The sequence below is a fragment of the Mustela putorius genome, unplaced genomic scaffold (genome assembly GCF_011764305.1).
Source record: "Mustela putorius furo isolate JIRA1106 unplaced genomic scaffold, ASM1176430v1.1 tig00000876_pilon_pilon_pilon, whole genome shotgun sequence".
In the NCBI taxonomy this organism is placed as follows: domain Eukaryota; kingdom Metazoa; phylum Chordata; class Mammalia; order Carnivora; family Mustelidae; genus Mustela; species Mustela putorius.
The window spans coordinates 478,663-493,998 of NW_025421506.1; the positions used below are offsets into that span (position 1 = coordinate 478,663).

At 40.6% G+C, this 15,336-nt stretch overlaps 1 protein-coding gene across 3 annotated transcripts in view; it reads right to left on the bottom strand.

Annotated features, from left to right (window-relative positions):
* Positions 1-15,336, bottom strand: part of FRMD3 (FERM domain containing 3) — a 314,836-nt gene that overhangs the window by 164,482 nt on the left and 135,018 nt on the right. For 2 of the 3 annotated variants that reach the window (XM_045086062.1, XM_045086061.1), the window contains exon 2: positions 5,077-5,181. In XM_045086062.1, the coding sequence (XP_044941997.1) occupies positions 5,077-5,181 (105 nt within the window). Of the gene's footprint in view, positions 1-4,646; positions 4,725-5,076; positions 5,182-15,336 lie in introns of those variants that run through there. The other variant, XM_045086063.1, reaches the window with a different exon arrangement.

Below are 15,336 nucleotides of genomic sequence, written 5' to 3' on the forward strand. Positions count from 1 at the left end.
TACATGAAAGAAAAAAAGACCTGGATTTCAGCCAAGTATTACTTTACCTTCTGGAATTATTCCTTCTAGAATGTCTAAACTTATAGTCCCAGCTTTCTTTTTAGGTAAAAATCAGAGGAATAGCACACACCCTTTCCTTAATCTCGAGCACTATGATCATAGGAGTTCTTCAGAAGAATATGGTAGAAACTCAAGGGGATTTTTACTGAGTAGTGTTCACTCTGCCCCTCCCTACATCAAATTTTAAAACTAATGGAAATTCTGAGCCCTTGCCATTAAAATAGCAAAAGATAGACATCATTTACTGACTCAGTCCTCATCACTCTCAGAGCATATGGGGCATGAGACATCTTGTCAAACATATGGTGTTCCAAATGTAATAGTGCTAAATATTTAATATTCCACAATGGTTTACTGTAAATCAAGTTGTGAAGAGTTGTAGGCAAACCACCAACTCCCACAGCAAAGGTAAGTTCCACTTCAGCTTTTTTAACTAACTTAATTTTCTGTTGATTAGCTTTCTGTCCAACTAACTCATTGGTTTTAGTTTCGACAGAGAAAAAGTACGTGATCTGGTAAAACCACCAATGCTGGTCAATTCATCTCTCCTTAAAATTCCTGTATCAGCCTGTTTTTGTGCCTCTAAGCTCATTTTTCTAATTATCCAAGGCTCACACTTATCTCCCCAAAGAATATATTAATGGCCATCCTGTCTTTGAAAGAAGTTTTGAACTTTTCTAGATTTTAGACTTCCTAACCATGGTTTTATTTCTTCATATGACTGCCTCACCTAGACTGACCCAATGTACAATAATTATAAGAATCACAATAAAAATAGCATATTCATGTACTCAGTAGATACCATTTGTTAAACTTTATCTTGAATTCCTACATCAACCCTACTGGTAGGTGTTGTAATCTCTTTTAACCATCAGAGTCTTGGAAAGGCTCAAGGTCACACAGCTTACTGAGCAGCAGAGGTGGGATTTAATGTAATTCTTTCTGAGTGCAAAGTCCATGTGGTTTCATGTAGCAACTACTCGGCAACCCAAGTGGAAGCTATGTTCCCACTGAATCCTCAGAATCAAAAGTCTAGAAAAGGCTATTATGCAGAGTAGAAAACAATGACTCAAGCAACCCTGTAAGCAATTTAGTGCATACATCAGATATGACAGTTTTGTTTTGAATGTGGTCCCATTTTTTCCACTAATCTATTACCCAAATCTGGACACTAAAAATGAAGCTCACCCAAGTCAAAATATAAAGAACAATGAAGCACATCAACCTAAACACTTCTTTTTCACTTAAAAAAATAATTCTAGACATATGAAAAAGGTACAAATATAATATAACCACCCTCCTCCCCTAATGTTAGCATCTTCCATAGCCAGAGTACAATTACTGAGATTAAGAAACTAACACCGACACAATGCTATTAACTGAATTAGAGACTTAATCTGGAGTTCACCAGTTTTCCCAGTGCCAGACTTTTCTCTGTTCCAGAATCCAATCCAGAATCCCCCAAGGCCTTAGTTGAGAGTTACACAGTCTTTCCTTGTCTTTCCTGACCTCAATACTTCTGAGGAATATAGGTAAGTTGTTTTGGAGAATGTTCTTGCTTCAGGCTTTCTTATATTTCCACAAGATTTGAATGAAGTTATGCATTACTGAGAAGAATACCACTGGGACAATGTGTCCTCCTCAGAGCAGGATAATCGGGAAGTACTGACATTGGAATGTCTTCTACCTGGTGATGATAAGTTTGACGGCTTGATTAAAGTGGTGCCTGACAGATTTCTCCACTATGAGGTTAGTCTTTTGCCCTTTGTAATCAAAAGAGATCAGAGGGGCAGAAGGGAGGAGTACTTTGAGACTATACAGGTATCTTGTTTCTCCTCAAATTTCTGCCCACTAACTTTAGTATTCATCTATGAATCCTCTATCACACAATCATTGTGATATTCTCATTCCTTCTACACTTATTAACTGGAATTTGTCTGTAAGGAAGAGCTATTTCTTCTCCCCTTTTATTTATTTATTCATATACTTATGTCCATATGACTCATGGATATTTTACTTTATGGATTATAATCCAATACTATTGTTACTGCTTTTTTGTCTAATATTCCAGTTTGGGCCACTGGCAGTTTTTTTCAGATTGGTTCTGTGCCATTCTAGGGACCTTTTATCTTTTGAGCAGTTCCTTACTTTCTGGCACCACAACATGCTCCAGGCTCATCTTGTGAGCTTCCTGACTCTGTCCTAGACATGCCAAAACATGTTTTGAAGGAGCCCTTGTTCCTTTTATTAGAAAATGATATTTAGAAACCAAGATCTAGGGGGTAGGTGTGCTCATTGCTACAGTGGTGTCATTGCTTCTAGGCCATCTCAGAAAACGGACCTTGGAACTATGTACATATGCATACTATCCCACATGCACACACACATCTATATTTCTGTGTCTATGTATATATTTTTTGAAATAATATGAGTTCATACCAACATCTGATTCCAGTTCTAAAGAATTCCTTTAATAGCTTATCCAGGGGCGCCTGGGTGGCTCAGTGGATTAAGCCGCTGCCTTCGGCTCAGGTCATGATCTCAGTGTCCTGGGATCGAGCCCCGCATCGGGCTCTTTGCTCAGCGGGAGCCTGCTTCTCTCTCTCTCTCTGCCTGACTCTCCGCCTACTTGTGATTTCTCTCTCTGTCAAATAAATAATAAGTAAAATCTTTAAAAAAAAAATAATAATAGCTTATCCAATATCTCCCCAATGAATCAAGAAAAATGAAAACAATTTATGCATAAGTGGTTTCCAGATATTTTCTAGGCTAAGGGTCAGCAAACTATGGCTAAATGCCTATTTATAGAAGATTTTTATTGGAAAAAAAAAGTTTTATTAGAACACAGCTATGTCCATTAATTTAAGTATTGTCTACAGCTGCTTTCCACTAGAATAAAATAATTTAAAAATTATGACAGAGTTTGTATGGGTCACAAAGTGAAAATGTTTTCTATCTGGTCCTTTACAGAAAATGTCTAAAAACCCCTAGTATCGGTTATGTTTCACATTTTCACTTGGGAGATGGGTAGAAAGATTGTGGGTTCTAATACCATCCTTCCACCATTATTTACTAGCCATGTAGCCTTAGACAAGCCACTGATACCATGTACCTCAGATCTCCCCTTCCTTACAGTGTTACAGGGAAGACTAGAGACCATGACAGTAAAATTCCTGGCATATGATAGATGTTCAACTAACGGTAGCTAGAATTACTTCTGAAGGTTGCTAGAGTTTAGGATGGGATTTTGCACAAAAAGAATCTATATTCAGTGATGGGTAGATGACTAATATAATCTACAGAGTCTGTTTGATGTACAGGGAGCTCAATACTCCTTCCATCACTTACTAGTTGTGAGACCTTGGGCAAGTAACAATATCTTTGAATCTGTTTCTCTTTCCACAAAAGGGTAGCCATAAAAAGCTATGTCTATGAATATCTTTATGCCATGGTACCCAACACCAGTGTGAAGACCAGAGCTGGGATGGCTACATCAAAAGTAGAATCAGGATGTGCTAAAATACATGTTCCTGGTCCTAGCCCCAAGGATTCTGAGTCAGGAGGTCCAGAAGAGGGTCCACACTCAGCATTGTTAGTAAACCCCTAAAGTAATCTTGTTACAGGGCCAGGTCTGGGAACCACTGTTAACAGAAAATGTCACACGAATCCCCTCTGTGATCTCATATCAGTCCTATATCCTTACTAGTATCCTGCTACCTTCTTCCCACTCAGGTAAATGTTTGGCCCATTATAGAGTTCCTGCAAGCACTATAGGAAAGTGAAATCCCTTTCTGAGCCACTGCATTGTATGTGTTTAAAGATTAGGTCCTACTGGGTTCTAAAATCTAAGTATGATTCCCCATGTTTCAGAATAAAATCTAATCTTTTCCTTAAACAGCCTGCTCCTTTATAAGAATACACTCTGTAAGCCTCTCCTCATTGTACTGGATCAATAATATGAAACTAAGAACCAAGTGGAACTGTGGAGAGGGAAGAGGGGAGTAAAGATGACCAGGGGCACCAACAGGAGGAGGGCAAATTAAATAAGGTACAGTAAGTAGACTTGTCCCCTAATCCCAGACCACACTCAGCTGACCCTTTCACACACACTGCCCCATTTGTCAGTGAGGAAGACTAAAAAGCAGCGATCAAATCAGGTATAGGGCCTCCTAATCCATATCTGGAACTGACAGCTAGGTTACAGGGATGGGAGACCCCAGGTGGTGCAAGCTGGGATGAAGATCCCTAGGACCTTTTGGATGTGAAGGACATAGATCACTGAATCCAACATATGTCATGAATATATATATATATGCTAGTACAGTACCCAAATCAAAAGGCAAGATTCCCCTGCTCACTCTTATAAAAATCAACAGATACAACAAGGGCAGGCATATCCAGGAACAAGGATATAACAGGGGTTGTTAAGTTTACTGGTGTTCAAATAGCAGCTTTCAAACTATCTTAACCTTTCATCTGCCAAGAGCTTTCTCTTAATTGAAATGAAATTCACATAACATAAAATTAACCATTTTAAAGTATACAATAGTATTTAGGACATTCACAATGTCATAAGCACCACTTACATCAAGTTCCAAGCATCTTCTTCACTAGAGAAGAAAACTTTGTACCCATTAAGCAGTCTCTCCCATTCCCTTTTCTACCAATAGCTTTTTATAGTGAGAGGTGGATTTTCTCCACAATGAGATTTTATATAGTCACTGTTTGTCTGTTTGTCAAATCTTCTCAAAGACACAGGAACTGGGTGGGAGCAGCTTCCTGGAAAAGTCTAATGTAAGTTTTCCTTTCTCCTACCCTACCCAGTCCAGTGGGAACAGTGCCAACATTTACACATAAACACACACAACACATACACACACCCCGGGCCAGTCAGTTTCAAGTGGTCAATGGCCATGAGAACAAAAATACATCATGAGTGCTCTGAGAGGAACCTCTTTAGTCATCCACAGCATGAGTTACTCCCCCAAATGGGTCTAGACAGAGAGTGGCTCTTACCCGCTGCTTCTCTGGGTCCACATAACGAATGCCAAAATAGTCCTTCTCCAGCAAGCTGTAGTAGTTGCAGATGTGGTCAATAAGAAACTGCCCTTTGGTCTCCCTCTGCAAAAGAAGCACATTTAAGTTTCAGCCAGAGCTCATCTTGTACATTCATGTCTAAAATGTGTCTCATTCGCCCCATAGGTCTGCACTTAGAAAAATGGATTAGCTCACTCCAGTCTCTCAAGCAGGGACTTCTAAACTTTTAATTACAAACCACAGTGAAAAATACATTTTTACCCTGTGAACCATTACACACACACACACACACACACAGAGCCAAAGGAAGGCTCTCTAAAAAGAGAGCCAAAGAGACACCAAACAATACCCCGCATAGATGCAATGTACTCTAATGTGTTCTATTTTATTCAGTTATGGACCATTTAATTTTTCAAAAGCTATTTATGACTCAGAACACTGATTTAACAACTCAGTACCTAGTGGAGACCCACAGTTCACAAACCCATACACAATTCCACATGCAGTGCACCTGAATGTTTGTCATAAGTCGGTATGTGTTCGCTCATTCTATCTTCATAAAGATCCTATAAAGAAGGTCCCCATTTTACATCTAAAGAAACAGAAGCACTGAGAGGCTCGGTAGCCCACCCAAAGTCAAACAAGCTGTATAGAGAGCAAGGCAGCACTTGGCCCAGGCCACCAAGCCATAGAATCTGGGCTCCTACCACACAATTTTGTCTCCCCAAAGATGCAGTGAGTACATTGCAACTTTGCTAGAAGGCCCAGTCTGGATGCTATGGGACTACAGTGAATGATGTTAGGCAGAACACCCAAGGTAGAAGCCCTACTGCTTTGGGCCTCAAAACCAATGCATTACATCCATAAGGGACATGGGAGATGGTGAGGCAAGGGAGAGGACAGACTGGGACAAGCCCAGGTGACCTTAGGCAAACTCTCCAGCTGTTTCACATGGGATACTTTTCCTTCTAATTCTGTAAGTGAGAGATTTGTCAGCCAAATCTGACGAAGATGAATACCATTACCACAAAACCCTGTTAATAGCAAGGACTCTCCAAGCCCTCATCAAGATATTTGATAAGATTAATTTCTGCTTCAATCAAAGTTGCTGACAGACCCATGGAATATTTTAGGGGTGGAATGTGACCTATAAAAATAAATGAAGAAACTAGAGATATTAAGTGAGCCACTCCTCCGCACTAAAAATAATCTTGAAAGAGAAGGTTGATCTTTGTTACATGATTATCTTTTCATTAGAAACTACTAACATCAGCTCAGAAAGTTGATGAAAAAGCCACTCACTGGTCTGGGAGGCACTGCACTGAATAAAGGACAGGGGCATATGAGCACATACTGTGATATGAAGCCCCAATTCTCCTGAAATCTCATGGAGTTTAATTCTGAATAATCTTTGAGCCTTTCCTTAATTTGTAAGAGAAACCATCTAATGTAGCTCAAAAGGGACAAAGCATCAAAATGGAATTTTTTTCGATTTCTCTAATTGTTTTTAAACCTGGAAGCTCAAATGACAAGCTGTATCCGATGACAGCTGAATCTAATGCCCACAATATAATCAATGGATTTAGTTCCTTTTACGGATTCACTCTGTAATGCATCCACAGTTAAGAGGCTGCTGAAGAATCAAATCACTGAACATAGCGTGCGAGTCTGTCATTCTGTGACTGGATTACCAAGCTCTCTGCATTAGGATTTACTACGGTGGACTGCCCCCACCATATGCGAGACCCACAAGACATGTGGGTCAAAGTAGCGCTCTGTAATGATGTGGGATTGAGCAGAACTTGATTGTGCCTGACAGCCAGAATTTTGCCCTGAAGATGTACTTAGAAGCACAACAAAGATTTTTTTTTTTTTTAAATGATTCAACTCCCTACCAATACATATTCTCATACTGAGTAAGACCCTTGTGAAAAGGAAATGCCACTGGAGATATTGTGTTGAGTGGAATACACAAATGGGGCTGAACTAGAAATCGATGCTTTAAGCAAAAGCAGGTGAGGCCAGTTTCCATGCTTCCAGGCCACCAGGCCCCTGCTCCTGGAAGCGCTCCCCACAAACACAATACTGCCTCGCAGTGGCCTCGGCATTACCCAGGAGCAAGCCCGTTGCCAACACAGAATCTTGGGCCAAGCTCCAGACTAACAGAACCTAATGTGCCTTTCAGTAAGGTGCCCTGGTTTTTCACATGTTCATTCATTTTGAGATGCATGGGCCTAGTGGAAAATCCCCCATGGGTGAGAAGTGCAACAACTATACTTACCAGCAGATGTCACTGGGTGGGGATGGGGGGGGACCATTTTCTCCACGGAGAATGGTCTATGTCTCAACTCACAAAAATGAAAGTATTTTCTAATCTCAAGAACAAAAACTGCCCTTGCATCTAGAGGCTGCCAGCCAGCCTCGTCATCTTGAGCTGCTCTGTGTCGCTACTTCATGCCAAGAAAGCCAGCCTAGAGCCTCACGTTACTCTCTGCTCTGCCTGGAAATCTGGACCACATTCTTAAAGCATTTAGCTTCCTATTATTATCATTTTTGTGCATGAAGCCCAGTTCTTGTGCTAAATGAAAGACCACCTGGGCCTGGGCCCAAGGGTCAGAAGAGCTCATTCAGGATCAGGTGTGTGAGGAGGTCCAGCTGCCCGTTCCACACACCTCAAGGCAGAAGAGGGCCCTGCAGTGAATACTGGCTTTGCTCCCAACTCCCACTCCTAGAACTCTGTGGAACTACTCAAATCCTCTATTGCTTCCTCCTGAGCTTTCTGAGTAGACGTCACTGTTCACCACCCTGCCTGGCAAGCTGGAGGTTATCAAATGAGTAAATGAGGCATTGCTTTTTCTCATGGAAAACCTGCAGTCTAGGAACAGACAGTGAGCCTTTGGAAGACACAAGTCCCCGGGGAGATGGAGAGTCCACACACAGTGGAATTAGCCAACTTTTACCAAAAATTTCAAGGTCTATGTGGTAAAGCAGTTTTCAAAGATTTCAAGAATAAGGACTTCATTTTTTAATGTCAAAGTTTTGTTTCTCCCCCAAGACAGCAGTTGTCCTTTCAATACTGACTAAACAAGGGAGGAAAATTCAAAATTTAGAGCTATTACCTAAGTCATGTTTTATCATAAAAGTAGCACATAGGAACGACATTAGGACATAAGCATGTGATCTGTTCCTCAAGAAAGTACTTTAAGGATAGACTTTGGATGCGGTCTCTAAGTAAGGTTATACAGTAGGTCTCAGAAATGCACTGAGAGCCTTGAACAGAGAATGTGTTCACCACACATTTAAACTTATGTCCCAATACTGTGGGTCCTCACCACCTAGAGCATATTTTATAAACTGGAGTTTTAAGATCTGTGAGATGATAAATTGTGTCTTGCTGGATGGATTTACAAACACTGTACTAAAATATAATGAATACAATTATTTACAACTGTAGTGTTTTTTTGTTTGGGTTTTTTTGGTGTTTTTGTTTTGTTTGGTTTTTTACTGCGTTAAAAATCCAAATCAATGCTAGTCAAGGTATGGTCTATAGACTGTGAGGGAATGTAAACTCTTTGTTATTGGTCTTCCATGAAACAACTGTGGGAAATTAAGGGTATTCTATTTTCACTGTGTGTGTTTGGGAAGTGGGGTTTGTTTGTTGGTGGGTTTTTGGTTTTTGTTTTTGTTTTGTTTTGTTTTGTTTTTAACACATATTGGTCCAAAAGAGATTGAGGAAACAAAATCTAGTACTGGTCTCTCAGCATCAAGAGTTTGAGATGCTCAGACCTAAACCACCACCAGGTCCTGGGTGCTTTGGAGATTTCTTTACTCTAGGAGCCTCAACTCTGTAAAGGGAACTGGGTTCTCTCTCCACCTTCTCTGCCCATTTTCTGATAATTCTTGGTGTATGTGCATATCCCTGAGTTTCTTACAATAATCCCACATTCTCTCAGGGCCCTCTCCCATGAGTTGGAAAGGAACCTACTTGGTGCAATCATAATCTAGCCTACTTTTCAAAAAAAAACCATCTCTCCTCCCCATCCTAAAGTACATACTGGAAAGAAAGAGTCCATTATGTTAGAATTCTGCTTCCACCATTTAACAATCGGGTGACCTTTAGGCAAGTAATGAAATCTGATACTTCATGTCTTCTAGTGTAAAATAGAAATAATGGTAACTTTCAGAAATTAAGCGGTAGATTTGAGGCTCATTCGTATATTTGTTAAATATCTATTTTGCAAGACACTGGGACACAGATTTGAGATAGTGAACAAAACACAATTTGTAATCTCACAGATCTTAAAACTTCAGTTTATAAAATGTGAAAGCATTCTGCAAACTGCAAAGCACATACCCCCTTAAGAGGTCATTACCAATAATATTAAAAATAATCTGATTCTTAAATCTTTGTATCCAATTTTACAGATCCTTTTAGATACACAGAAGGTGAGAGGAACAGTATTTGCTTCCCAGAACTGGCCTCTGGGGAAGAAAAAGTGAACAAAGAGACAAAGAACTCAATTCTGTTCCTCAGCTCTTCTTACAACTAATTGCTGACGATGCATTAATTCGACTCTCTAGTTCCACTGAAGTAAACACAACAAACTATTTGTGCTTAAAAAAGAGCAAGAGAACTCAACTGGCTAAATCAGCCATGGCTTGTCTTCAGTGAAAAAGCATGGCAGATTTCAATTCCTATTTCCTAAACTTCTTTTTTTTAATTTTTTTAAAATTTTTTCAATTTATTTATTTTCAGAAAAACAGTATTCATTATTTTTTCACCACACCCAGTGCTCCATGCAATCCATGCCCTCTATAACACCCACCACCAGGTACCCCAACCTCCCACACCCCCGCCACTTCAAATCCCTCAGATTGTTTTTCAGAGTCCATAGTCTCTCATGATTCACCTCAAACTTCTAAGCCAAGACATTTCACTACATTTCAGATACTGGTTAAGTGAGGAGGAAGAGTACCAATCCAAAACCACTTAAAGTATTACTACAAATCAAGTTTAAGAGCTCAAATAGCTACCTTCAGGAATTAAAGTATAAACCTCATGGTGATTACCACTCATGGGACACTTATCATACACCAAGGACTAGGTTACAAGCTTTGTAATTAAAATCCTGACAACGGGGGCACCTGGGAGGCTCAGTAGGTTAAAGCCTCTGCCTTCGACTCAGGTCAGGATCCCAGGGTCCTGGGATTGAGCCCCGCATGGGGCTTTCTGCTCAGCAGGGAGCCTGCTTCCCTTCCTCTCTCTGCCTGCCTCTCTGCCTACTTGTGATCTCTGTCAAATAAATAAAATCTTAAAAAAATAAAAATAAAATCCTAACAACATGCTGAAGTAGCTAATATTCTCCCCATCTGTTACAGATTTTTTAGAATCTATCCAGAAATGTTAAGTTGGTTGGTAAGGATGCCAGGGCCACCACCTATGCCTAAGATATTATAGGAACTCAGTTTGCCCATTAGCCACCATTCTCTACGTGGGCACAAACAATATAAGAATACAGGAGCAGCATCCAATTTCCCAGTTACTAGAATTTAGACAGAATGGGGCATTGGGTTATCTATACAACATGAGGCCTGGAAAAAGGCAGTTTTATAAAATATAAACCACATTGTAGATTTCATTGGTTAATTGTCCACCATCCATATACCCCTTTCTCTTTCCTAATAAAATCCAGATTTTGTTCAGGTAGGCACACATTCATACACACACATGCACCCAAGTACATCTGAAGTCCTTGAGGCTCAGGGAACTATAACCCCCACACACCGCCAGCTTGACGGGTGTAAGGGGAATCCTACTTTTCCTATCTGATTGGTTCATGACGAGGACACGTGACCCAGTTTAGGCCAATGGGACATGAGGAGCAACGGGGCTTTCTTAAATGGCTTTCTTACTCTCCTAAGAGAACTTCAGAAAGAGATCTTCTCTCTCTCTGGTCATTGTTATACAAAGGTGTGAGGCCTGGAATTACTGCAGCCATATTAAAACCACCCTGAGGATGAACCCAACACAGGGCAGAACAAAAGTATTCACAGGGAGATGGAGTCTGTGGCTCCAGAGGACCAAATATGATGCTCACTTTATGTGTGAACTTCTGGGTCAGCCAATAAAATTCCTTGTTGTTTCAACTAGTGAAAACTGGTTTTTCTGCTGATTGCATCCAAAATTTTCACTCAAAGAAGGGGAATTGATAGGCCCAGTGGGAAACACAATCACAGAGATTATCAACTGATGAACCAAGGAGCTGAGTCCATCTACTATGTTCTATTTGGCCAACATAGTGGTTCTGTATCTTTAAATTGGGAGCCTGCTCAGAAAAGCTGGAGGATCTGGAAACTGGAACATGAACGTTAGCTGAAGCTCAGTATCAGCTCCCCTTTCCACGGAGATTGAACCTTGAGGTCTACCACACTCCCACCTACCCCAGGTCTTCCACGTCTTCCATTTCCCACGGTTCCCTGGCCCCTAGAAAAATCTGAGATTACAGCTTTCATTGGAGGCAAATTAGAGGCTTTCAAAGTATTCCTGGAATTTTCCTTGAAAATGCTTGGGAGCATCCTCACAGCCAGAAAAAGCCCTCAGTGAACACAGCTTGAACTGCTCCCTAAGGCCACTGATGTCCTAGGACCCTCTGGTCCACACAGACCAGAAACTCTAGGATCACTGAGATGAGGGTAGCAGACAACATCTACAAGAATCAGAAACACAGGGTGCCTGGATGGTTTAGCTGGTTGGGTGTCTGCCTTTGGCTCAGGTGGTGATCCCAGAATCCTGGGATCAAATCCCACATTGGGATCCCTGCGTTATGGGAAGCCGGCCTCTCTCTCTGCCACTGCCTCCCCCCATTCTCTGTCTCTCATGAATAATTAAAGAAAATCAGAAGAAGAATTAGAAGAAGAAGAAGAAGAAGAATTAGAAGAAGAAGAAGAAGAATTAGAAGAAGAAGAAGAAGAATTAGAAGAAGAAGAAGAATTAGAAGAAGAAGAAGAATCATCTAAAACACATACCCAAGACACTGGGAATGGTCCATTCTGGGGCAGGCAGTATACTCCCCAGGAATCCCCTGTGAAACAGAAGTGGGACTCCAGACCTTGATTTCTGGTAATTAAGGGTTTGAGACTTTTGTTTAAAGGTCCTTGTTGCTCAACATCCTATGTTCATATGAGCTGCTTCTGCAAGGGGCAGCCTATGCAGATATACAGTTGGGGAATAGTAGAACTTGTCAGTCTCTGATTCTTCCACAGGAAAGAAAGAGTTCAATTCCCTCTGGATACCTAGAAACTTCCAAGTAGCTTCTGGACAATTGTAAGGCACTGAACAGCAAACGGAATGCTTGGTTTGCTGCCAAGAGCAGGTCTTCTTCCTAGAAGTTGCATTTCTTTTGTGAATTAAGGTCCTCAATCCATTGATTTTTCCTTGGCAGATAAATAGAACAGTAATGAGAAACTGGTGAACTAAATAGTTCTGCTTCTAATGTGAAGGACAAGCATTAGGTCATTTAAAAGATATTGTGGCCTGGGGTGCCTGGGTGGCTCAGTAGGTTGGGCATCCAACTCTTAGTATTGGCTCAGGTCACGATCTTGGGGGTGTGGGCTGAAGTCCCAGATTGGGTTCTGTACTCAGTGCAGCGTCTGCTTGTCCCTTTCCCTCTTCTTCTCCTCCCACTTGGTCTCTGTCTCTCAAATGAATAACCTTTTATACGCTCCATTTATATCTCTGCTAAAAAACTTTAAGGATATCTACATAAATATGTACATTTTGTTATGGTAAGCACCAAAGATTTAACCAACACAGAACATTTCTTGTTCACTTTTACAATTGGAGTTTAAATAGCAAGTATTACTTTGTTAATCTTTCTTTCCCATCGCAGGCAGTAACTGGTATTTGACATTTGGCTGGGGCATTCGTTCAGAAAATAGCATTATCCCAAGACCATGAGGAAAGAAGTAATATTAAAGCTGTTTAAATAAGGAGAAATGTAAAGACCGACAAGAACAGAGGGACCCCTTATAGATGAACCTACTAAAAGTTGTTCTGATTTGATAGGGAAATTCATGCTGGGAAAACCAGACAACTATATGAAAAAGAATGAAACTGGGCCCCTTTCTTACTCCATATACAAAATAAACTCAATGGATTGCAGACCTAAATGTGAGACCTGAAACCATAAAAGTCCCAGAAGAAAACATAGGTAGTAATCTCTGACATTGGCCATAGCAGCCTTTTTCTAGATAGGTCTCTTAAGGCAAGTGAAACAAAAATAAACTACTAGGGTTACACCAAAATAAAATGCTTTGGGGGCACCTGGATAGCTCAGTCAGTTAAACACTTGCCTTCAGCTCAGGTCATGATCTTGGGGTCCTGGGATTGAGCCACATGTTGGGCTCCCTGCTCTCAATGGGGAGCCTGCTTTTCCCTTTCCCTCTGCCCCTTCCCCCTGCTTATTCTCTATCCCTCTCTCTCTCTTCCCTCCTCTAATAAATAAATCTTTTTTAAAAATTGAGCAGAGGACCAGAATAAACATTTTTCCAGAGACTTACAACAGACCATGTTGCCAACAGATGAAAAGATGCTCAGAATGACTCATTATCAAGAAAATGCAGACCAAAACCACAATGAGATATCACCCTACACCTGTCAGAATGGCTAGAAGCAAAAATAAGTAACATACATTGGTGAGGATGGGGAGAAAGTAGAACTCTAGTGCACTCTTGGTGGGAATGTAAATTGATGGAGCTACTGTGAAAGGTCCTCAAAAACTTAAAAATAAAAATACCACATGACCCAGTAATTCCACCACTAGGTATTTATCCAAAGAAAATGAAAACAGTAATTCAAAAGGATACATGCATCCCTCTGTTTATTGCAGCTTTACAATAGTCAAGATATGGAAGAAACTCAAGTGTCTATCAATAGATGAATGGATCCTCCATGTTATTCCTTATGTTCCACAAGTAAGTGAAATCCTATAATTGACTCTCTCTGCTTGACTTATTTCACTCAGCATAATCTCTTCAGTCCCATCCATGCTGATAAAAAAGATGGGTATTCATCCTTTCTGATAGAGGCATAATACTCCATTGTATATATGGGCCATATCTTCTTTATCCATTTGTCTGTTGAAGGGCATCTTGGTTCTTTCCACAGTTTGGTGACTATGATCATTGCTGTTATGAACATTGGGTGCAGAGGCCCTTCTTTTCATTACATCTGTATCTTTGGAGTAAATACTCAGTAGTGCAATTGCAGGGTCATAGGGTAGCTCTATTTTCAATGTCTTAAGGAATCTCCACATGGTTTTCCAAAGTGGCTGCACAAACTTGCATTCCCACCAAACAGTGGAAGAGGGTTCCCCTTTCTCCACATCCTCTCCAACACATGTTTTTTACAGTCTTTTTAATTTTGGCCATTTTTTTTTAAGATTTTTATTTATTTATTTATTTATTTATTTGACAGACAGATCACAAGTAGGCAGAGAGGCAGGCAGAGAGAGAGAGGAGGAAGCAGGCTCCCTGCTGAGCAGAAAGCCCGATGTGGGACTCGATCCCAGGACCCTGGGATCATGACCTGAGCCGAAGGCAGAGGCTTTAACCCACTGAGCCACCCAGGCACCCCAATTTTGGCCATTCTAACAGGTGTAAGGTGTATATCTCCATGTGGTTTTGATTTGAATCTCCCTGATAGCTAATGATGATAAACATTTCTTCATGTGTCTGTTAACCATTTGTAGGTCTTTCATTGAAGAAGTGTCTGTTCATATCTTCTGCTCATTTGACGTGATTATCTGTTCTGTGTGTGTTGAGTTTAAGGAGTTCTTTATAGATCTTGGATATCAGCCCTTTGTCTGTAGTCTCATTTGCGAATGTCTTCTCCCATTCTGTGGTTTGCCTCTTTGTTTTGTTGACTGCTTCCTTTGCTGTGCAGAAGCTTTTGATCTTGATGAAGTCCCAAAAGTTCATTTTCACTTTTGTTTCCTTTGCCTTTGGAGACCTATCTTGAAATAAGCTGCTGTGGCTGATGTCGAAGAGGTTACTCCCTATGTTCTCCTCTAGGAGGTTGATAGATTCCTGCCTCACGTTGAGGTCTTTTATCCATTTTCAAGCTATCTTTGTGTATGGTGTAAGAGAATGGTCGAGTTTCATTCTTCTACACATGGATCAAGAAGATGTCGAACACATACACACAAACACATACAAGCCATAAAAAATGAGATCTTGTCA